Here is a 23,203-nt window from a genome sequence, read left to right on the forward strand (position 1 = left end):
TCAGCACTAGCACTAGCTCTGAGGCTCAACTGCAGTAAAAATAGTCCCAGAATGACAGAGGCTGCAAAAGCCACTGGCGATGGTTGACTTGTTTGAAGTGGGCCACAGCCACTGAGCTTCACAACAGCGCCTCACCACACCAACACACACATACACACTGACACACACTGCTGCATGGGCCAGTGTTCAGTACTGGAGGTCTGCTCGCAGCCGGTGCCATCTGGGCGCCTACATGCTCCCAGATGTCCTCTCTGTAATTAGAGCCAGACCCGGCCCGGCCCGGTCCAGCCCAGATCCAACCTCTCATTTAACCGGGTCCTCCCTGAATACTTAAGGAGCTTTCCAACGCCGTGCAGGCCTTTAGAGGAACTTAGTGGCTCTGAGAACAGGCTTTTAATAGTGTTAGCAGAGAAAACTGGAAGACTTCAGGTAAGACGATATCAGCAGGTTTTTCATATTCAAAACATTTCAGAACACGTGTACTGAAGAGATGCATTTAATAACATGTATTTGTTTATTTATGTGTTGTACTTGAGCATGTCTGCAGATGGATCTTCACACGTAATCCATAGATCTTTTCTGAAACATCATTGTCTTTTTCACCTTTTCATGCATAATTAAGAAAAAAAAAAAGACTGAAATTTAAACCTGTATTTCGTTAATAGTCAAAATTCTGTTTGTTTTGTTGAAATGCAGGAAATGCTCTGTGGTTATTTAGATATCTGTGTTGTACAGGTTGATATGAGGGTTTTTAATTGCAGGTGAAAAGGAAAGTAAGACAGGATGGAAGAGGGAAAGGAAAGAAAGAAGGAATTACAGACGGGAAAGAAGAAAAAGAATGAAGGATGGAACGAATGAAAAGAGAAAGGAAAGAAAGCAAGAAGGAAAAAGTAAACAAAGATGGAGAGAAGAAAGGAAAATAAATAGCGGCAACAATGAGAGAATAAAAGTTAGAAGGAAAGAACAAAGCAAACAAGGAAAGGAAAGGAAAGGAAACGAAAGGAAAGGAAACGAAAGGAAAGGAAGATAGAAATAAGGCAAAAAAGGTGGAAGGAAGAAAGAAATGAGGAAAGAATGAAGGGAAGAGGGAAAGGAAAGAAAGCTACAATGAAAGAATGAAAGACAGAAGGAAAGAAAAGGAAGGAAAGAAAAAAAGGACAAATGGAAAGGAAAGACAAGGAAGAAAACAGGAAATAATGAAGTAAAGAATAAAAGGAAGAGGGAAAGAAAGAGGGAAATGAGGAAATAATGAAGGTCAGAAGGAAAGAAAGGTAGAAGGAATTAAGAAAGATGGGAGGAAGGAATGAAAAAGAAGGGAAGAGGGAACCAAAAGAAAGAAAGAAAGAAAGGAAATAATGAGGTAAAGAATAAAAGGAAGAGGGAAAGTTCAGAAAGCAAGAGGGAAATGAGCAAATAATGAGGGAAAAAAGGAAAGAAAGGAGGAAGGAAAGAGGTAAAGGAAAGAAAGAAGGAAAAAAGGACAGTAACCTTGAAGGAAATAAGGAAAGAAAAGAGAAAGGAAAAAATGAAGAAAAGAAGGAAAAGAAAGAAATCAAGAGCAAATGAGGAAAAACAGACGGAATGAAGAAAAGGAAGAAGAGAGGGAAGGGACAGAAAGAAAGTCTGACTAAACCCAGACTCTGTGACGGAGGCCTTTGTTCCTCTAACATTCCCACCCTGCTCTTCTTATCTGTGCAGGTGTCCAACATGTCCATCGCCAAGGCAGCGGCCCAGGCCATGCTATCTGATGCCCTGCTGCCGGACAGCGGCGGGATAAACCGGATCAGCCACTTGGAGCTGGAGCTTCCTCTGGACAAGGTCATCAAATACGTGTCCGTGGGCCTCCCACTGCTGCTGGTCTGCATGGCCTTCGCCCGAGAGATCTCCCTGGGTGAGGAACGGGTGGTTTTACCACAGCTTCTTTTGGACCACGTGTTTTTTCCCTCAAAAACATGTTCTGGTCTCCTGTCTGTTTTACCCACTTTGGATTTATTTTAAAAATAGGTGTGTGTGGCTCAGTAAAATGCATAATTATGTCTAGAAAATCATTTTGGACCATGTTCAGTGATGCATGACTGAAAACAATAATATCAAACATCTCCAAAATGGATCCTTTAGCCCACAGGTGTCAAACATGCGGCCCGGGGGCCAAATCTGGCCCGTCAAAGGTTCCATTCTGGTCCGCGGGATGAAAGTGCAAAACTTAACCTGAACAGTCAAGGCTGTCCAAATCATTTTAGTTCAGGTTCCACATACAGACCAATGTGATCTACAGTAAAAATAACAACACAATAACCCATAAATAATGACAACTACAAATTTTCTTTGTGAAAAATTATGTGGAAAAAATTTAAGTGAAAAAAATAAGATTACACTGTGAAAATACTGACATTTACAAAACTATTCTTTTACAATAAAATGCAAATAAATACATAAATAAAAACAAAGATGAACAACCCCAAATGTTCAGTTTTAACAACATTCTGCCTGTTACTAAATGTTTGGTGCATTTATGGACCCACTGTGATCTGTAGTTGTGTTAGTAACAAAAGATGTAATATTGCAGAAATTGTTCAAATTTTAGTTCCAAACTCCAAAATTTTAACAATTTTATGCCTGTTACCAAATGTTCATGTAACACTGTGTATAAATGCACATGTATAAAAAATAAGTCGAGGCGTAATACTGTTAAAATTGCACTAATTTTTCAAATGACATTTCTTTTTTTTCAGGTTATTCACATCTTTTCTGTAAAATGTAAATATTTTCATAATTTAATTGGGGGTTTTTTGGACTAAAACAAAAAGAAAAACTTGGATTTGTCATTATTTATAGGTTATTAAGTCATTATTTCACTGGTCTGGCCCGCTTCAGATCAAATTGGGCTAAATATGGCCCCTGAACCAAAATGAGTTTGACACCACTGCTTTAGCCTGATAATGTCTGTAATACTGAGAAATAAGACCATGTACCCTCCTGAGACCCAATAAGTAAACTTTTTTTCCATTTTACATTAAATAATTGCCTTAATTGGACACAGCATATTGCAACAGTTTTTTCAGATGCATTATGTTATTTTACTCTTTTTTTTTAATCATTTAATTTAATTTAATTAACCTATCTACATCCAGACATAATATACCTACATATAGAAATATACAAACCCCCTTCAAACACATACATGTAGACACATATATACACACATATACATATATACTTTATTTTATTCTTTTTAAAAAAATATCCTTTTCAGTGGACTTTTTTTAAAAAAATTTTATTTTAAGTAAAGCTGAGAAACTCTTGTCCACCACAGAGGATAAAAAGGCATTGCTGGGTCTCAGGAGGATATGGGAACAAAAAGTACATGTTACATTTATTAAACAACAAAACTATATTCTTTTCATATTTCTTCAAACTGAATATCTTGCGCTCCTCGTAGATTCTAAAGCTAGATATATTTTATGTATAAATATAGTTGTTTTTTTTTAACATATTTCAAGTAATAGAATCTACAAGGTGGGCAATAATGTTCTTTTAGATTTTAAAAGTCAAACCTCATCATTTTGCTGTATTTTCCAACATGATATTCAAAATGAGTTCAGGTCAGAGGTCATTATATGGAGCTGGATATGTATTAAAGTCACTATTTAAGTATTACATGCATGAATGATATAGAAGTTGATCAAATTGCAAGAGCTTTGATGATTTCCCAAATCTGTTTAACTGAAGAAAAATAGGACACTTCCAATCACAGAATTACAACTTACCTTCCTTTTTTTTTTTTTCTAAGTATAAACACTAGGGCTGGGCAAGTTAACGCGTTATTACCACGTTAATGCATTCATTAAATAACGCAGGCAATTTTTTTAAAAATCTCCCGTTAATGCCATTCTGCCTTTCAAGCAAGTCTTAGTTCATTTATACATACGGACTCTTATTTTGAAACTCATTCTTTTATTTTGGCGCTCCACACGCACCAAGCCGGTGTAGCTGAGAGGAGAAAACTTTCCGAGTAATGCTGAATCAAACTTTGTTTAACTCCTGCAGAAGCAACGCCTGTGTGTATCAATCATTCTGTTGTTTGCTAAATAATTTCACATGCAAACGTGCCGTTAGAAACATGTTTATGACGTTATTTTGGATGCGTTTATTATAATGTGTTATTAACATGTTTAAGCTAATTCGTTTATGCTAGCCCAAAACTTCTCTCCAAATCTTTTACTTGAGACTCACTGTAAAACTGCAACATACAAACTATGTCTCAGTTCTGTTCACTGTCTTAGTACATTTACATGGCATTATACATTTAAATGAATGGGAAAAAGACCGCTAGCTCCATGCTAACTTGAATGGGAAAATCCATAGACACGCTAATTAGCATTTACAGATTAATTTAAGATTTACAACGTCTTTTATCCAGCAACAAAGGTTCACATCAGAGATATTTTATACTTTTCATTCTTACAACAACTGAACATAAAATACTCACAGGCAAATGTTTTTGGGGCCATACAAACAGAGTGAAAGAAACATGTCTGTTAGTTCCTTCTTATGTCCGAACTGACTACGGTAACACCGAAGGGACAAAACATACGTTAGTGACACTTATTCCGACCACTAGAGGGCCCCCTTTTGCTTGCTTTGAACAACTGAACACACATATTATTGGGCTTATTAGTATTAGTACTTATTAGTGGGCTTAAGACTCCTGTCAATCACTCACAAGCGGAAATAAACTGGTGGGGACATAAACATGGAGAAAAGTATCGGTCTTTTCCATGGACATTTTCATTTTAAATGTCTTCAGATGGTGGGGTTGAGAAGGACAAAGTTGTTTGGAAGCACTGCAATGTGGAATTATTTTTTTTAATCACTGGAGTACTTCCAGTCTGAAATATCACTGTTGATGCCAGCACCTCCCCACCCCCACCCCCACCCCCATATAACTATGCAATTAATCACGATTAATCACAGAAATCCACACGATTAATCGCGATTTTAAAAATGTAATCGCTGCCCAGCACTAATAAACACATATGCATATAGACACATATTTATATACACATGCATACAAAAACAACAAATGAAAGAGCACTCTAATTATAGTGTAGCAAAAAAAAAAAAATTTCCACCTTTATTGAAGCGACACCAAGTGACATTATGTACAGTATTATACAATATTTACATTACATCATCATAATGTGTGTGTGTGCGTGTGTGTGTGTGTGTGTGTGTGTGTGTGTGGGTTAAGATATTTGGCCTGTAATATACAAAAGAAACACGTCAGTCAATAGTAAAGATCAATGTCCTGTCCAGGTTGTGTAAATGTTCTGTGTGTAGCATAGTGTGTAAGGTGTGTATGTGGTGTGACTGTTGTGATGTGGACTTCTCAAGAAGAAATTTTTTTTTAAAAAAAGTAATAATGATAATAATAAATAAAGATCAAATTAAGTCAAATCAAATCAAATAAAGAAAAGGAAAGAAATAAAAGAAAATAAAAGTCAGGGATATTACCAAATACAATCATGAGGTAGCTGAAGCTGAGTGAGATGAGGAGAAAAGAAAAGGAAAAAAAAAATTAAATGTATAATGAAACTAGAAGCACTCGGAGAGCGCAGACCTCCGCCAAGGCAGATCAGTGGGCCCCCCACTTTGTAGATGTAAACCTGATCATAACATAATTTTACTTTTTTCACTGTTATTATTTTACTGGTTCGGCCCACTGGGGATCATACTGGGCTGAATGTGGCCCCTGAACTAAAATGAGTGTGACACCCCTGTTGTAGAATCTCAATATATGGTGTCATAAGATGGCTCCTTCTTGGAATCAAAAATTCAACTATTTCCGAATAAGTCTTTTTCACTCTGTGCTTTTGTCTCTCCTTCGTTGTTTCCTGTTTCTTCTTCATCTGTTTGGCCTTGAATCGCTGCTTACTACCACTCATGCTGCAAAGGAGCATAATAAATGACACGATGATTGTTCCTGCAGTTGACGGTGGTTAAATGACATGAAAGCTCCGATAAAAATGCTGCGGTACCAAAGACGTGAACTCCTGCAGCTGCACTAGAAGCTCAGCCCTTGACCCCGGTGCCTTTCATTTCATTGCTGAGGTAGAAGTCCTCAACCATGACAACTGAACATATGCCTGCTCTTTCTCAGCAGGCTTTTATCCTTGCACTCCACATCTTCTTATTCCTTACAGTCGTCCTACTTGAGGAAACCGCACATTAATAGAACAATGACGACTGTAATTATGCATTTGAACAGCACAGAAAAATGGAGAAAACACTTTAGGAACACCTGTCATAGAGGTTAATTACTGACTTTTGACTTGTTCGATATAATGGAAACTGCAGTAGGAATAAGGAAACCACAATAGGCCTGACAACTTACTGCAAGGAGAGAGTGTGGAGTCTTATTCCCTTTAGACTACTGCTGTGAATTTGTCTCAGTAGTCCACTGTTTTTATATTTAGACGATGTTCAACACTGTTTCTGATTGTACATTTGTTATCGCTTACCTAAGATCCCTGATGTTCATGGGTCAATTTCAATGCCCTGTTTCTGTCATTGTAGTTATTTTTGGGCTAGTTTTGCTCTGTTTGGATTGTTGACTAGAATAACTGATTAAAAACAAAAATCTACATACCTGAGATGGGACATTTTTTAAAAAAAATTGCTTTTATGCCATGTAGAAGCCAATAATGTAATAACAACCGATAGTGTAATAACGGTCGATAATGTAATAAAATTGCCATTTTTAAAATATAATAGGCCAATAATGTAATATTTGGCCAAAAATGTAATAAAAGTCCTGAACCGATAACGTAATAGCTTTTGGTCAATAACGTTATAACTTATTACGTTACTGGCTCAGTTATTACATTTGCTTAGAATTTTTTTTTTTTTTTTTTACCAGGCCAGTAATGTAATAACCAGCCAATAAGTTATAACATTATTGGCCAAAAGTTATTACATTATCGGTTCAGGACTTTTATTGCGTTATTGGTCAGATATTACGTTACTGGCCTATTACATTTTAAAAATGGCAAATTTATTACGTTATCGGCTTTTATTACATTATTGACTTCTACATGCCAATTATGCCTGATGTCACTAATTTGCATCATAGTTATTTTAGGTGCTATATTCAAATGAACAATCCCGATTTAACCCTTTCATGCATGAATTATGAGACCCTTAATCAAGATTTTTTTTTCCTGAGTGTTTTTATTCCTCTTTAGGCATGAAAAAAACATGCCGAAAGAAAATTTTCTTATGAACCTATTTTTCATGGAGTTGCAAAAAAGTTCGCTCAGCTGGACACCGCGCGTTTAATTTTTGAAGCAAGGAAACATGTATTTACTGATATATTGTGTGAAAACTATGAAATAAAAACATTTTTAATGCTTATTTTAGGTAATTCATTTATCAGACAGGGGTAGTTGTTTGTTTACTCTCTTTACTAGTTTGTCTGATAAATGAATTACCTACAATAATTATATGTGGAAGACAGTATGAACCTTTACCAGACATCTATTTTTAATGCTGCTACTCTGATGTTTTCTCACATTTTAACACTCTAACACCAGTCATTACTCACTTCATGAGAATAATATGCAAAAAAAAACCCACAAATTTTTACAAAAACTGTTAATTAGATACTAATGACAACAATTGATTTACACTTAAACATGTTACTCTAGATCAGGTTTATCAATAACAGCAAAGTTACAGTAATGGTATGAATTGCAGTGTATGGGTCCACTGTGTTGGCTGATATGGAACTAAAACAATGAATATATAAGAGGACAGCAGTAGAATAGCTGTCCACTGTAGTGACCACTATGCATGAAAGGGTTAATTTAGGATCTGCATCCCAACAACACAAATCATCATTTTTAATATTTCTGTATTTATTTATTTAACCTTTATTTAACCAGGAAGTCCCTTGAGATGAAGTCTCTTTTTTGAGGGAGACCTGACCAAGAGGCACATCAGTACAATACAAATGAACTAACAGAGTATAAAACTTACATACAATTAAGACTACATAAAATGGCTAAAAACATTAAAGCTGAAAACCAGTTTTAGAATAGCAGTTACACACTTTTATTAGACAGTTTGACAGAACTGATTTGAATTCACCCAAGGTAATGAAATGTTGAAGCTGAAGTGAGTTTTGCAAACTGTTTCCTGACCAAGGTCCATCATAGGAAAAAGCTTTTTTTTTTTTTTTTTTTTTTTTACCAAAGTCTGAGTGGATTCTGGGGACTCTACAGAGAAGCCGATGTGATGAGCAGGAGTTGTATCCACTGGTGGATGGAGACAGGAGGTGACAGAGATATGGGGGTAGTTTGCCCAATACAGCCAATATGTATTCAGTTCAGTTTCATTTATAGCTCAATATGAACAAATCAGAATTTCAAATCTCAGAATCTCAAATGACGTAATGGTCTGGACAAAATACAACACTCTCTGTCCTTTGACCCTGGGTTCAAGTTAAAGAGTCAAAGGAAAAAAAAAAACATGGGTATAAAAAGTGTTCTGGCTTGTTTCTTTATATTTCGGCAGTAAGAGGTTATTAGCTGGAAAGAAGGATAAAAACTGTGCATATCCCAGCAGCATATGCAAATGTTTTAATATAGACCGAACATTCTTTGATTGGGTTGCATGTTGTTGCAGTGGTTAGCACTGTCGCCTCACAGCAAGAAGGTACTGAGGTCGATTCCAACACCAGGACTCTTTCTGTGTGGAGTTTGCATGGATTCTCTCCGGGTACTTCCTCCTACCATCCAAACACATGCACTAGTAGATTAATTAGTTAACCCATAATGTGACAATCCCCAAGTGAATTTTCCTCTCTATTTAACTTTTCTTACATGATTTATCACCATTTATTATAATATTATCCTCTGTATTTTGTGTTTTTTCAGTCAAAATCAAGTCTATTTTCCAATATTTATTCTGTTGATCATGTAGATGTTCTTTAAAATCTCAGATTAAAGTTGATTGTCATATCAGAAACAGAGAAAGCTAAAGAAAAAGTGACTTTTTCAACAAAATCTATCATTAACTGAACATAAACCAAGTATGTCCATCCACTGTCACTGATCCAACTCCATGTGTTTAACTGGTGAATCAATGTTGTAGAAGATGATGATGATGTTTCTATGGTAACCTCTGAGCTTCTGAAACGTCCAAATGGGTCATATCTGATAACCATGAAAAGATGACAAACTGCATTTTACACCAATTATTTAATGGTATTGACAGGATTAGTGGATCAACAGGTATTAAACAGTTTGGGTCTTTATGAGTTTATTTAATTCCCCATAGGTGTGAATCTGAGAGTGGTGGGTTGTTCGTCTCTATATAGAATAGAAGAATAAACTTTATTTGCCATTTGTAAAAAATAAAAGAATAAATAAATAAATAAATAAATAAATCTTTACTTATTTGCACAGATACATAGCAGTATAGGTACATTGGAATTCTTGTGTGTTTCCCTGAGTCACAGAGTTAGAAAAAAAAAAGATATGACAATAAAGACAGATACAAAACATAAACACAGCTAAAACATATAAAAAACAGTTATTGCACATATGAGCACAAATACACATTTGTAAAATAGAGTATTATAAAAAGAGTAATAATAATAAGAGTACTGAGAGGTAACAATGTCCAGATCATTACTGAAAATTAGAATCAGTTCTCAGCTAACTTACCTGGTTAAAAATAAACAAATAAATAAATAAATAAATAACTATGCAAGTGGATTTTATGTTGGTTTGTTGGGACTTTATGCTTCTTGAATATCTTTCTAAGACAAAGTTGGATGTTTTTATAATAATAATAATAATAATAATAATAATAATAATAATAATAATGGATTGGATTTATATAGCGCTTTTCTAGACACCCAAAGCGCTTTACATTATTGACCCATTACACTGGTCTACAAGGAAAATGCTTCCAGAATAAAAGTAATGAAATTTTACCACATGAGAGTCACTGATAAAGAAAAATCAAGTCAAAAATGCTGGTTGACTGAACTTTCCAAGATACAGCCTTGGGTCAAAATGTGAAATTCAAGAATTAACGAGAGAATGGGTTTGACTCAAAAGGAATATTTGTCTCAGAGCTACAAGATCTACTTCAAAACACTGTCTGCACATTAGAATACATTCACTTTACAGGTTCTAATTAGTGGAAGATTTCTAAAACTATTATATAAATGTATATAAACCAATATATATGTGCAATAACACTTAATCATATACCTTGAAAACATCAGCAAACTGGCACTTTTGTCATTTATTTTCCAATTAATCTTATTAAAATACGTAACATTTAGCACATTTAATCTCTGAAGCAAATCATTTCTAAAAAATTGGAGACCAGTGTTATTCATTCACTCTCTGGTGGTGGTAAACTACATCCTGTCCACAGCTGCCCTGGGACAGGCTGACAGAAGCGTGGCTGCCAGTTTGCACCTATAGTCCCTCCAACCACCACCAAACATTCATACACCAGTGTAGGTGGCACTGGAGGCGAGGAGGGTGAAGTGTCTTGCCCAAGGACACAACGGACTGACTAGGACAGCGCGGGATTCGAACCCCCAACCCTTCAGTTATTGGACGACCCGCTCTACCACCTGAGCCACAGCCGCCCCAAAAACATAGTTTTGTTAAATATGCTTTTGTTTTTGCCCCAGAAATGAGGCTTTCTTGCTAAATGCAGTTCAGTTGCCGTGTCTTTTGCTGCTCTGTTTGTCTGATACCACATGTAGGAATATTGTACAAATAAGCTTGGATGGTATTTAATGGTATTTATATGAAGTCGACGATCTGTCTGCCTATATAAAATATATGTGGCAAGTCCGCAGCATGAAGAGACGGAGTCCCTTGACTTTAAACGTTGTCTCTGAAGCTGGTCTGCAATCAGCCCGTTGCTCCTGATGCTAATTGCCATGCGGGATGATTGAGAGCAGTGTTCACTAACGCTGGCACACTGTAATTACAAGGCGAACTTCTTCTGTGGCAGCTCCTCTCTATTTGAGTCAAATGAGAGGATATGTTGATTAACCAGCGGGGGGGCGTAGAACACGACGCTGGTGCAGGGGAGAGCGGCTCAACTGATGGATGTTGGCTGCCGATCTGCTCGGTTGTCAGTTTAACAACAGTGCTTGATTGCACTGCTGTCTGGAGTCTGGTTTACTTGCACCTGGACTCTCAGCCAAGAATCCTTGTACGAGGCACAAATATGGGCAAGATCTGCCAGCGTTAATTGAGGAGTGGGGGTGGGAGATAGGAGCTGTGGCAGAAATTTAGGTTTATGCTTTGCCAAATGGCTCACAGGGGTGAAGAGTTGAGGGGGAGAATGTTCCTTGAGATTTCCTGAGAAGGCATGTGCTGTCGTGTTTTATTTAGGATGACTTGGCAATGCGAGCGCCCACACATGCACACACAAGGAACCTGAGAGAGAAAAAAAAAAAAAAAAGTCTTGACAGGAAGCAGCATGAGAATTTACATTGGCATCATATCAGTAGTGGAAGAGGTACTCAGATCATTTTCTTAAGTAAAAGTACTAATGTGATGCTGTGAAAACACTCCAACAACACAAGTATAAGTTGTGCGTTGAGTTTACGTAGAAAGGACATTATGTATTATCAGCAAAATGTGCTTCTGAACTCATGCTGCTGGTGATTTAATCTCCAGAAATGCATCGAATTCTACAAAATCGACATATTTTTGTGGTGTCAACTTTTCAAGAGCTCGGAAAAAAATAGGCTTTTTTCAGCTTTGCAGGTAGACCTTCCAATACGAGAAGGTTTTATGAAGAAATATTTAGCTTAAGAAAAGATCAGGCCTTAAAGTAAACACATGATCCTTCAGTTTATTATTAAAACATCCAAAGTCTGCACATTTGGAGGTTTTCATGGTTTTCACTAGACAGGAAGGTGATGAAAACAAATCTGAAGAGTCACTAAAAGAGAGTCCCTTAAAAAAATAGAATAGAATAGAACAGAATAGAATAGACTTTATTTGCCATTTGCACAGATACACAGCAGTATAGGCGCATTGGAATTCTTGTGTGTTTCCCTGAGTCAGAAAAGAGAGTTTGAACAAAAAGTATATGACAAGAAAACAGACAGATACAAAACCTAAAACATAGCTAAAACCTACAAGAAAGCAGTTGTTGCACATACAGCTCAGATGCACATTTGTAAAAATAGAGTATTATTTAAAAAGGGGATAATAGTAATGATAATAAGAGTCCTGAGAAGTAAACAAGTTATTGCACATTTGAATTAAAAGTACTGTGATGTATAGCAGGATATTGCGCATTCAATTTAAAGTACTAGGGTAGATCAGTTTATTGCACATTCAGTTAAGAATATTAAATTAATTATTAATATTAATATTGATGTTATATTAATTACTTAAAAAATAATACAAGTACAGTCTACCAGACGAATTACAGCAAAGTAAAAACAGAAATCAGCTTAAAGGAATATATACATTCAAATTTTAACCCTTTCATGCATAGGTCACTCCAGTGGACAGCTATTCTCCAGCTGTTCTCTGGTATATTCATGGGTTTTGATGTTTTAGTTCCATATCAGCCAACACAGTGACCACTTACGCGCCATCCCATACACTGACATTCAGACCATTACTGTAACTTTGCTGTTCTTGATAAACCTGATCTGCACTAACATGTTTAAGTGTAAATCAATTGTTATTTGTTAGACAAGGTTTTTTTTTTTTTTTTTGCATATTATCTCCATGAAGTGAGTAATTACTAGCATTAGAATATGTTAAAATGTGAGAAGACATCAGATTAGCAGCATGAAAATGTTTTTATTTCATTGTTTTCATCTCACTTTCTGATATTGGGTTTTAAACATGTTCCTTTACTTCAAAAATTAAATGCATGGATGTTTTTGCAACTCCATAGGAAAAAAAAACTTGATCGCATTGTTTTTTTCATGCCTAAGGAGGAATAAAAACACTGAAGAAAAAAATCTTGACTAAGGTTCTCACAATTAATACATGAAAGGGTTAAATATAAAATCATGGCAATCATGGATGGTAATGGCAGAACACTAATTTCCAAGCAAGAACCCTCAGGAACAGTTATTTCCACGCGTCCTAAATGTCTTAAACCCACCAAATCTACTTAAATGACAGTTTCAAATGATGAATAAAGACCATCAGCCTTTAACACAACACAACATTCACAGTAGAATACATGAACATACAGGGTGGGGAAGCAAAATTTACAATATTTTGAGGCAGGGATTGAAAGACAGTGTCTGACCAATTAGTTTATTGAAAGTCATGAGAATTTATTTGCCACAAGAAAATTTACATAATAGAAAATGTTTTTATTCTATGTGTCCTCCTTCTTTCTCAATAACTGCCTTCACACGCTTCCTGAAACTTGCGCAAGTGTTCCTCAAATATTCGAGTGACAGCTTCTCCCATTCTTCTTTAATAGTATCTTCCAGACTTTCTGGTAATAGTTTTGCTCATAGTCATTCTCTTCTTTACATTATAAACAGTCTTTATGGACACTCCAACTATTTTTGAAATCTCCTTTGGTGTGACGAGTGCATTCAGCAAATCACACACTCTTTGACGTTTGCTTTCCTGATTACTCATATGGGCAAAAGTTTGTGAAAAGGTATGGATAATAGTGTTAGGTATGATTATGACATCAATATATGTTTGGTTTCAAAACAATTGGCGTAGTGCCTGCTGAGAAAAAACAACTAAATGGTCATTGTAAATTTTGCTTCCCCACCCTGTATATATAATCAATGTTTTTTTTTTTACTTGCACATCTTTCCTACCATTTTTCATAATTTTCACCCCCCGCATTTACAGTTATTCTTTACATCTTCACAAATAGAAAAATGTGTTAGAAACTTTTACAAAGTGAGATGAGACTATAACCAACATATACTTTGTGTGTTCGTGCATATGCGTATCTTCATGTGTCTGTAAATATCTCTACAAGGTCACTTTTATAATGAATTCACTGGAATATACTTGAAGTAAGCATAATTATATTTAACATGTCACTATCAGTCTGTTAGAATACCACTGATTAATTATCCTCATCCACACCTATATTATTACTGGAGCCTGTAATGAGGCGCAGTGGCAGCAGAAATCACATCTTTACAGTAAATTAGTGGCAGTATGTTTCCAATTTGAGAACGCCAGGCAGATGTTGGAGCCTGCTTGTAAAAAATAGACACCATGTTTCTGCTCTGAAGTAGGTGGGGGCACACCCTTAGTGTGTTTCTGTTTAAGGGTGGAGTACCCTCTGGAAATGACAGATGGGTGCTGAGCGTGGATTCAAGTGGCGGGGCTACATGTGGTAACACCAAGGTGAACTAAATATAAGGTGGAGGAACCCAATTTTGGAATGAAGTCACTTGTAAATGCCAGGTTGCCATTTGAAAACATATGATTTCTCTAGTGAAATGCTGTACTGCCGAAAGGAAAAGGCCATCACGGAGTTTAAATGAGTAAATCTGGCACCGTACGCAATATAAAACAGACAAATATTTCTCGCAGGCAAAACCAAAGAGTGCAGGAATTAACGTCCCTCATTAGCTAAGATTGTAACACATCAACTTTTGTTTATTCTGCAGGGCCTCAGATCAGCTGTTTCCCTCCGAGCAACTTCACCATCAAGCAGGCCAGCTATGTCGACACATACTGCTGGGACTCCCTCATGCATCACGAGTTTGACAGCGATGGGAACTTTGAGGAGCGCTCGCTGTGGGTGCACAAAGTAAGTAGAGAAATTCTGATCAAACTGGCTCAACTTGTTTTTCGCAGTGATGTTAACCCTTTATCGGGCAAGTGATTATTTCTGGTAATTCCTGTATGCGTTACAACACATTGACAGTGACAGTTACAGTGAGGTCTAATTTGGTCTACAGGGTCTGTAAGGTCCACCTCTGCATGAACAGTGAGTGTACCTGCTTTGTTAGGTACCATGAAGTAATGACACTAATGTACGGAATGATGTTCAAAGGGAGAATGTGGATGTGGACAGGGGTCTGGATCAGCACTTATGTTATTCTAATGTTCTAAAAGTGACGTTCTTTTCGCCTTACGTGTGTTGTTCTTGTATTTTTTTTTATATTTCCTTCTTAGATTTTATTTATTTTTGCCACTTTTGGGTAAGGAACCACATATAATAACTCCACTGCCCTTGATTTTCTACATAACAATAAAAAAAATTGAAAAATTTCTCAAAAGTAATAAAATCTTGTTAGGTCCTCCAATAACAAACTATGGATAAATGTTGAATTTCACAGTATTTCTATGAGTGCTCTATAAACAGTTAATTTACTACAGTGAGTGTACCTGCTTTGTTAGGTGCCATGAAGTAATGGTACTAATGTAAGGGATGATGTTCAAAGGGAGAATGTGGACGTGGACAGTGGTCTGGATCAGCACTTATGTTGGTCTAATGTTCTAAAATACATGTTCCTTACATGTGTTTTTGTTGTATTTTTTATATATACCTCTTTGATTTTTTTTTTTTTTTCTGCTTATGGGTAAGGATCCATATATGGTAACTGCATTAACCTTGATTTTCTACATAATAATAATAATAATAATAATTTTATATATATATATATATATATATATATATATTTTTTTTTTTTTTTTTTTTTTTTTTTTTTTTTTTTTTTTTTTTCACAAAAGTAAAAGTCTTGTTAGATTCTCCATTGACACATTATGGATAAATGTTGAATTTCACAGTATTTCTATGAGTGCCCTATAAAGGGTTAATGTACTGCAATGACTGTATCTGCTTTGTTAGATATCATGAAGTAATGGTACTAATACAATTCAATACAATACAGTACAACTTTATTTGTAAAGCACTTTAAAACAACCATAGTGGACCAAAGTGCTGTACAGAAAAATAAATAAAAACCAAACAAAAAACCAAAAAAAAAACCAGAGTAAAATACAAGAATAGATGAAAAAACATAGAACAACTGCAAAAATAAAACAAAAATTAAAAATAAATAAATAAATAAATAAAAAATACAGAAGAACAGATAAAACCTAAGCAAAGAATAAAATACAAGAATAGATTAAAACATAAAAAGCTAATGTACGGAATGATGTTCAAAGGGATAATGTGGATGTTGACAGGTGTCTGGATCAACATTTATGTTGGTCTAATGTTCTAAAATACATGTTCAGGTCTCCCTCGAAAAAGAGATTTCATCTCAAGGGACTTCCTGGCTAAATAAAGGTTAAATAAATAAATAAATAAATAAATAAATAAATAAATAAATGAATGTTCCTTCCACCTTACATGTGTTTTATTGTATTTTTATACATACTTCTTTTATTTTTATTTATTTTTTGGTGCTTATGGATAAGGAACCAAATATGGTAACTTCACTGACCTTGATTTTCTACTTAAAAAATTTAGAAAAAATTCACAAAAGTAATAAAGTCTTGTTAGGTCCTCCAATAACACACTAAGATTGAAATTTTGAGCTTCAGAGTATTTATATGAGTGCCCTATAAAAGGTTAAACTGCTGACAGAGAAAAACTGAAGCCTTCCACTTTTTCCTGTTGTTCCTAAACCATGTTGTAAAAACACTTTGCCTTTTGATAAAACCACAGACTAGTCATTAACAGGTAAAAGGTGGCTCTGAATCAACGCTTAGCAGTTCATTGATAAAACCTCACCTACTTGTCTTTTTTCTCCTCCCTGTCTGCATCTCCTCCTCTTCTATCCAGATGTTCCCCTACTCTCTTCTGGCCATGGCGGTGCTCATGTACCTGCCGGCTCTAATCTGGCGCCAGCTCGTCATGCCCACAGTGGGCTCAGACCTGCTCTTCATAATTGACGAATTAGACAAGTCGTACAACCGCTCCATCCGACTGGCCCAGAACATCCTGGAGATGCGCCAGAACACTAAGAATCCCCTTACATTTCAGGCCGAGCTGCAAAGGTACGTGACAAATACTTGCCCACATGGTGTATGAACAGTGTTGTGCAAGTTGCTTCCAAACGATAATAGATTACAGATTACTTTGTACTGTTATTTAGAAGTAATTCCTTACATTACAATATCACTGTCTCAGTATTGTAATGTGTTACATGACTTCTGTGTTACTTTTTAGTTACATGCAGACCCTCATCATAAATGGCACATGCATAGTAAACCCCCCCCCCCAAATACAACAGATAGGAGAGCCTTGGGACACATAAATTTGCGCCCCGAAGTACATGTGAACAAATAGCTCAGTAAGTAACGCTGCAGTCTACGATGTTCAAATCCCAGCAGGAATGTTTGAATGTTTCATGTTCAAACGGCGCAGCACTGAGGACGCCGATAGATAAATCCACAATTTATAATAATTCTCACTAGTTATTGTAACGTTAGCTTACCTTGTCATTGCTGATCACAGGGATCATGCCAACTAGCTTCTGTAAAGCAGGGTTAGGGTTCGTAATGAGCATATGTCCATGTGGCCAGTGTACTGTCTTCTGCAGTCTTCACCCATTGGCTGAACACCAACAGAAAATAGAATTTTCCGGCTGCATTTTTGATTCTTTAAGGTCTCACAGTCTTGCTGTTTTGTTTTGTTTTTTTAATTATAGGCAAAAAGTCTGTTGTAATGCAAGCACTATTGAACATGTACCAAGTAAAATATAACTGAAAATTGACTAGTAATGCCTTACACTACTACATGACAGCAAAAAGTAGTCTGTTACTATAACACATTACATTTGTTACGCGTTACTCCCATCACTGTGTATGAATGTGTTTTGTTTAGCCACAACTTCAAGGTTCAATATAGAAGATTATCCTGTGCTAATGGGTCTGTTTTTGGTAGGAGGTTTGCCTTTGGTGATGTTAGCTGACTCCAGTTCTAAGCTAACTGTTGCCCACATCCATAAGAACAACCAGTGTTTTCCACAAATGTCCCTGTACTTACTCCCATGTTCTCCAATGCCTTCTGCAACTCAACAGCTGCCACTCTGTACAACACAAACCACCACTGCTTTAGACATGTTAACATCAACAAATGCACAGCTCCATCACAGACCACATAAGCATCTGCAGATCTTACAAAACCTTTATTTGCCTTTTGAATCAAACTGTTGTGAATTGGGAAAATGTGACCTCCAAGTGTGAAATACTGGCCAAAGGTCACAGATGTGGTCTTAAATCCCTTAATTAAGAATCACAATCAGGAGTGGGAAAGTAAAGAGTAATGTTTTCCTCTCCCTCAACAGCTGTAATCAGTGTGCCCTTGAGCAAAGCCCTTCAACCTCCAACGGTCTCATTGGAGGGCTGTTTAGGGTGTTGTCATGGGCAGCTCCTACTTTCCAAAAGTAGAAATCTGTGGTTGCATTGGGAGGCTCCCAGCTTTGTGTAACTGTACGAACGTGAGGCAGAACATGGGAATGTAGTGCTGAGTTTGCTGTCCTTGTCCAATTTCAGGGCCAAGAAGAAGCGATACTTTGAGTACCCCCTTCTGGAGAGATACATGCAGTGCAAACAGAAGTCCTACTTCCTTGTTAGCATGCTTTTCCTTCGTGGCTTCCTCCTCCTGACCTTCATGACGGCGGCCTGCCTCTACCTCGCCTACTTCCACCTTTCTGCCTTTCTGCAGGATGAGTTCAGCTGCTTCGTCCGGACAGGAATGCTTCGAGATCAGAACTGGGTTCCTGAGCTGGTTCAGTGTAAAATGATCGGTCAATTGGTCTTCCAAGTCATCAGTGTAGCCAACGGTGCTATTTATGTTCTGTTGGCGCCCATCGTCCTCTTCAGCCTGATCCGACTCTTCGTTTGGGACACCACCTTCCTCTCAGTCTACGAAGTCCTTCCAGCCCTGGATCTCATCAACCGTCAGAAGCTCGGTTGTCCTTTGAATGACCTCAACGTCCTGCTGCTTTTCTTACGCGCAAATATAGCACACCTGAAATCTTACGGCAAAGTCAGGGCTTTGTGCTCGCTTGCGCCACCCCAGGTAGGCAACGTCACCGCAGGGCAGGGCTTGAACGCGATGCTTACACAAGAAGAGATGGAAGAGCGCGAGGAAGCTGCAATGGAGCTGGCAGAAGAAGTGGAGGAGGCCAAGGAGGAAGGGAAGCTCAACCTGGTGGACATCATGACTATTCTGGGAGCAGCACAGGGCAGAGTGGTAAACTGCAGCGAGACGAGGCCTCTGGTGGAGGAGAATATGAGCTTTGGTACCGTAACACTTATCTACACACTCAAACGTATTCTGCTAGTAGCTATTTTTGTCTACATCATTTGGGATGTTCAAAAAATTATCAAGTAACGACAGGTTCTCAGAATAGCCATGTTTCCATCATCACATTTTTAATTATCACCTCAGAAAAGGTTGGATGGAAATGGCAAAATTTACAAAAACATTGACAGCTTTGCAAAAAAAGGTGTTGTGATTTTCACCTTTTTTAACAGAATTAATGCACTCAATAGGAGAGCACTTCATACTGCAAACATTTAACGCTTAACTGTTCTTGGATCTTCTCATAAAGTGCAAAAACACGGTTGATAGTAGCAATAGGTTGAGTAGAACAGAGAAGGAAAAAAAAATTATAGATACAAATTAACTTTATTGATCCCCAGGGGGAAATGATATAAAATAAATGAAGAATGAATTATTACACTGAGGTGTTGTAGATTCTGATGGCAGTTTGCATGGAGGATCTTCTAAACCTCTCAGTCCTGTATCTAATGAGATTACAGGTGCACTGCAGCTGCTCTTCTGATTTGTCAAAATGTGATGTAGAGGATGATCAGGATTTTTCCAGATGTTTTCCACCTTCAACCTTCCTCAGTGTGCATCTCTTCACCACAGTCCCCACTGCTTCCTTTTTCAATCAAAAACAGCAGTAAAACGCTCTACTGATTCAATTCTATGTTCATAACAGTTATTACACTTTATTTGTTCCCAACCGCTTGATGGAAGCATCTTATTACGTCAGTTGGTTTAGAGAGTTAGCTTGAAAACATAGCAAAGGAATAAAAGTACTCTACATTTAAAGGGGTCATATTTTGTTTTTTTTTTAATGGAATTATGCATTTTAAAACATTTCCCTGTGGTCTACATAAACTGTAAATGCTATGCTTGGGTCTGAATTCTTCATTAATTCAACTCCACAGGTCCATCTTCAACAATATTTCTGAGTAATGACATAAGAAAGGTCATTTTGAGCGCTGGCCCTTTAAATGCAAATGAGCTCCTTCACACCCCACCCCTTCCGTACTGCTCTGTCCCGTTTATCTGTACTCTGAGAAATGTTTGTTGGAAGTCTTGACCTTATTTGTGCAAATATAGTGACGTAATTAGTTATAGACACAACAAATTGAAATATTAGTTTAATTTAGATAGTTGAAGTCTTAAGTTTAATCACATATTAGTCTGGAGTAGTTAATGTTTTAAGATAATACCTTTGTTTCACTAGATTTCTTTGTTTCACTAGTGAGTGGTAAAGTTCTTAGGATAGTATGGGTCACATCTTGGTCAACATACCAAACAGACGAATTTATGATCACAGGACTTAGGTTTTACCTTAGGCGCACTTTTAAATACTCATGCAAACATAGGATCGTAAACCACAAGAGATAAGATGTAAACATACTGTCAGTTTAGGGTTTTACATAGAGTTGAGGTATCACATCTGCTTGACTTTAGAGTCAGATGACACCAGTCCATTTTTTTTTTTTTTTGTGACCCTACCCACCTACCACAAGGGGGTCAGCTCATAGTTTGAGGATCAGTTTACAAGGATTAAAAAAGTGATGTGCATTTGAATGTCTGGATCCATTTCCCTGCTTGGGGTGTGGATCCTCAGCTGAGTTATATTTTGTTCGTGGTCAGATCAAGTCAAAAATTAAATTAATAAAAATGAGACCGAAAAGAATCCAGACTTATTCTTGGAGCTTCCAACAAAAGAACACGTTAACAAAATTAAGCAGGAATTAAAACAGGTTGTAGAAATCCACTTGATTTTTGCCAAAATTTATAGTTTTGCAGCAGCTGGAGGGTTCAAATTCAAACTTTATGAGCTATTAGGGTCCCCAAATACATAAATAAATGTACCAAAGACTAATAATAGTGGGCTTAGCAAAATATGACCCCTTTGAGGTAGAAGCAACAGTTTTCATGGAGCAGAAGATGAAAAAGTCATGTAGTAGCGCAGGGGTGTCAAACTCATTTTAGTTCCGTGGCCAGATTCAGCTAAATTTGATCTGAAGTGGGCCGAACCAGTAAAATAATAACATAATAATGTATAAATAATGTCAACTCCAAACTTTTCTCTATGTTTTAGAGCGAAAAAAGTTCATTTACACCGTGAAATGGTTAACATCTACAAACTATCCTTTCAAAAGATGTGAATACCTTGAACAAACTGAAAAAATTAGTGGAATTTTAACAATATTCTGCCTCAGTTTATCATTTCCACATGTACATTACGACGTACAGATCACAGTGGATCTACAAATACTCAAAACATTTAATAACAGACAGAATATTGTTAAAATTCTACTTACTTCTCTTAAGACATTTCAGGTTGTTCGTATTTGTTCAGATTTTTCACATTTTTTGCAAAATTATACTTTGTTTTAGTGTAAATACATGAAAATATTTACATTTACAAAGAGAACATTTGGAGTTGTCATTATTTATATGTTATTATGATAGCATTTTACTGAATCCTGCCCACTTGAGATTGAATTGGTCTGAATGTGGAACCTGAACTGAAAGGATTGTTCACATCTTAGTGTAATTTTTGCATTTCACACATTCATCCCAAGGGCCGGACTGGACCTTTTGGTGGGCCGGATTTGGCCCCTGGGCCGCATGTTTGACACCAGTGTAGTTGTGGATGTGGGGAAGCCATTTGTCAGAAAAAGTTTACAGTTTTGACCAGTAAACTCAAACACATTTGTCAAGTAAAAGTACAACTGTATTGCTTTGTGTCTTCTGTGAAACGATGCCAAACTGCCTCTATTTCTAAAAGAGTCTTTGACAAACACTGGGTAAACGTAGAAGAGATAGACGTGTGGTCCTTCCTAACTGCCCTCTCTGTCTCTTCACAGAGCCAAACCACCAGGGGTACCATGAGTTGAAGGAGACTGCACCATTTAGTCATTACTAGGCCTCCTATGGACTGAATCAATGTGATAACAATGGGGGGTTGGGACACGCTCCACAGTAGGTTTTCAAGAGTACTGTACCCACAAAGACTGTGGACAGCAATCAAGGGTTTTTGTGATCTGAAGACAAAAAGCCTCTTTTAGAATTACAGGCCAAATTGTTCTGTCTTGAAACGTCAATGGATCTGACAATCGATTGTCAGCATTCATGCGTCTGAACTTGCCACAGACTCTGTTTCTGTTTCTTAGTTTGAAGAAAAAGAGGCCAGTTTTTGGCCCAGGATGCATCCATATGAAAGTACGAACTGCTGTCAAATTATCATGCTAGAACGGAAATTGTAAATCCGACTAGACTATGACCAAACAACAACTATTACCATGACTTGACCAGATTGTGCTTGTCTTATAAAAAATAAATCTGTGGCAAACAAAGATGCAAGTTTTGATGATTTTCTGTGGCTGGATTTTCCTGAATATTGTGATTTTATTTTATGTTATTTTATTTTATTGCTCTTTTCCCTCTTCTCTACTAATATTATTACTACAATAGCAGATAAATGTCTTCTGTTTTATGTGAATTATGGATGTTCTGTTATCTTGATAAATAAACTTTGTATGATACCTAGTGTTTCAGTCAACAGCCTCACTGAATCATCAGTACAGACCTTTGAAAGCTGTCAAAAACGCGCCTGTATTTCCATAACTTTAGGTATTTAATTGTTCTTCTGTCTTCTAATACTATCAACAAAAGGTAGACATTAATGAGACTTTCACCTTAAAAGCCTGTTTTTTTGCTTTTGTGTTTCACTTTTACTTCATTAGCACTGACACAAATTCAGATGGGAGTGTTTTTGTGTTATCACGTTATCACTTTCATTAAAATAAGACACGGCAGATGAGAAGAAAATAGGGTCATTTCTATTAATTCCAGCGTTTTTAAACACAGCAACTATCAGACTGAAAGTTGCTTGTAATTTGCATCTTCTCCACTGTTTAAT

The 23,203-nt window shown here is 36.7% G+C and overlaps 1 protein-coding gene across 2 annotated transcripts; it reads left to right on the plus strand.

Moving 5' to 3' along the window:
• Window positions 1–294: 294 nt before the first annotated feature.
• On the plus strand, window positions 295–22,831 carry LOC115432502 (pannexin-3). 2 transcript variants are annotated; one of them, XM_030153368.1, is made up of 6 exons: window positions 295–429; window positions 1,699–1,891; window positions 14,672–14,814; window positions 16,801–17,015; window positions 18,516–19,267; window positions 22,149–22,831. In XM_030153368.1, exons 2-6 carry the CDS (start codon window positions 1,708–1,710, stop codon window positions 22,205–22,207), a joined length of 1,353 nt encoding a protein of 450 aa, XP_030009228.1. In that variant the 5' UTR covers window positions 295–429; window positions 1,699–1,707; the 3' UTR covers window positions 22,208–22,831. The 2 variants fall into 2 exon arrangements, with proteins under 2 accessions (XP_030009228.1, XP_030009227.1); XM_030153367.1 differs by lacking the exon at window positions 22,149–22,831 and having other exon boundaries at window positions 18,516–20,086.
• The last annotated feature ends 372 nt before the right edge of the window (window positions 22,832–23,203 follow it).

The sequence above is a fragment of the Sphaeramia orbicularis genome, chromosome 14 (genome assembly GCF_902148855.1).
Source record: "Sphaeramia orbicularis chromosome 14, fSphaOr1.1, whole genome shotgun sequence".
NCBI classification, from domain to species: domain Eukaryota; kingdom Metazoa; phylum Chordata; class Actinopteri; order Kurtiformes; family Apogonidae; genus Sphaeramia; species Sphaeramia orbicularis.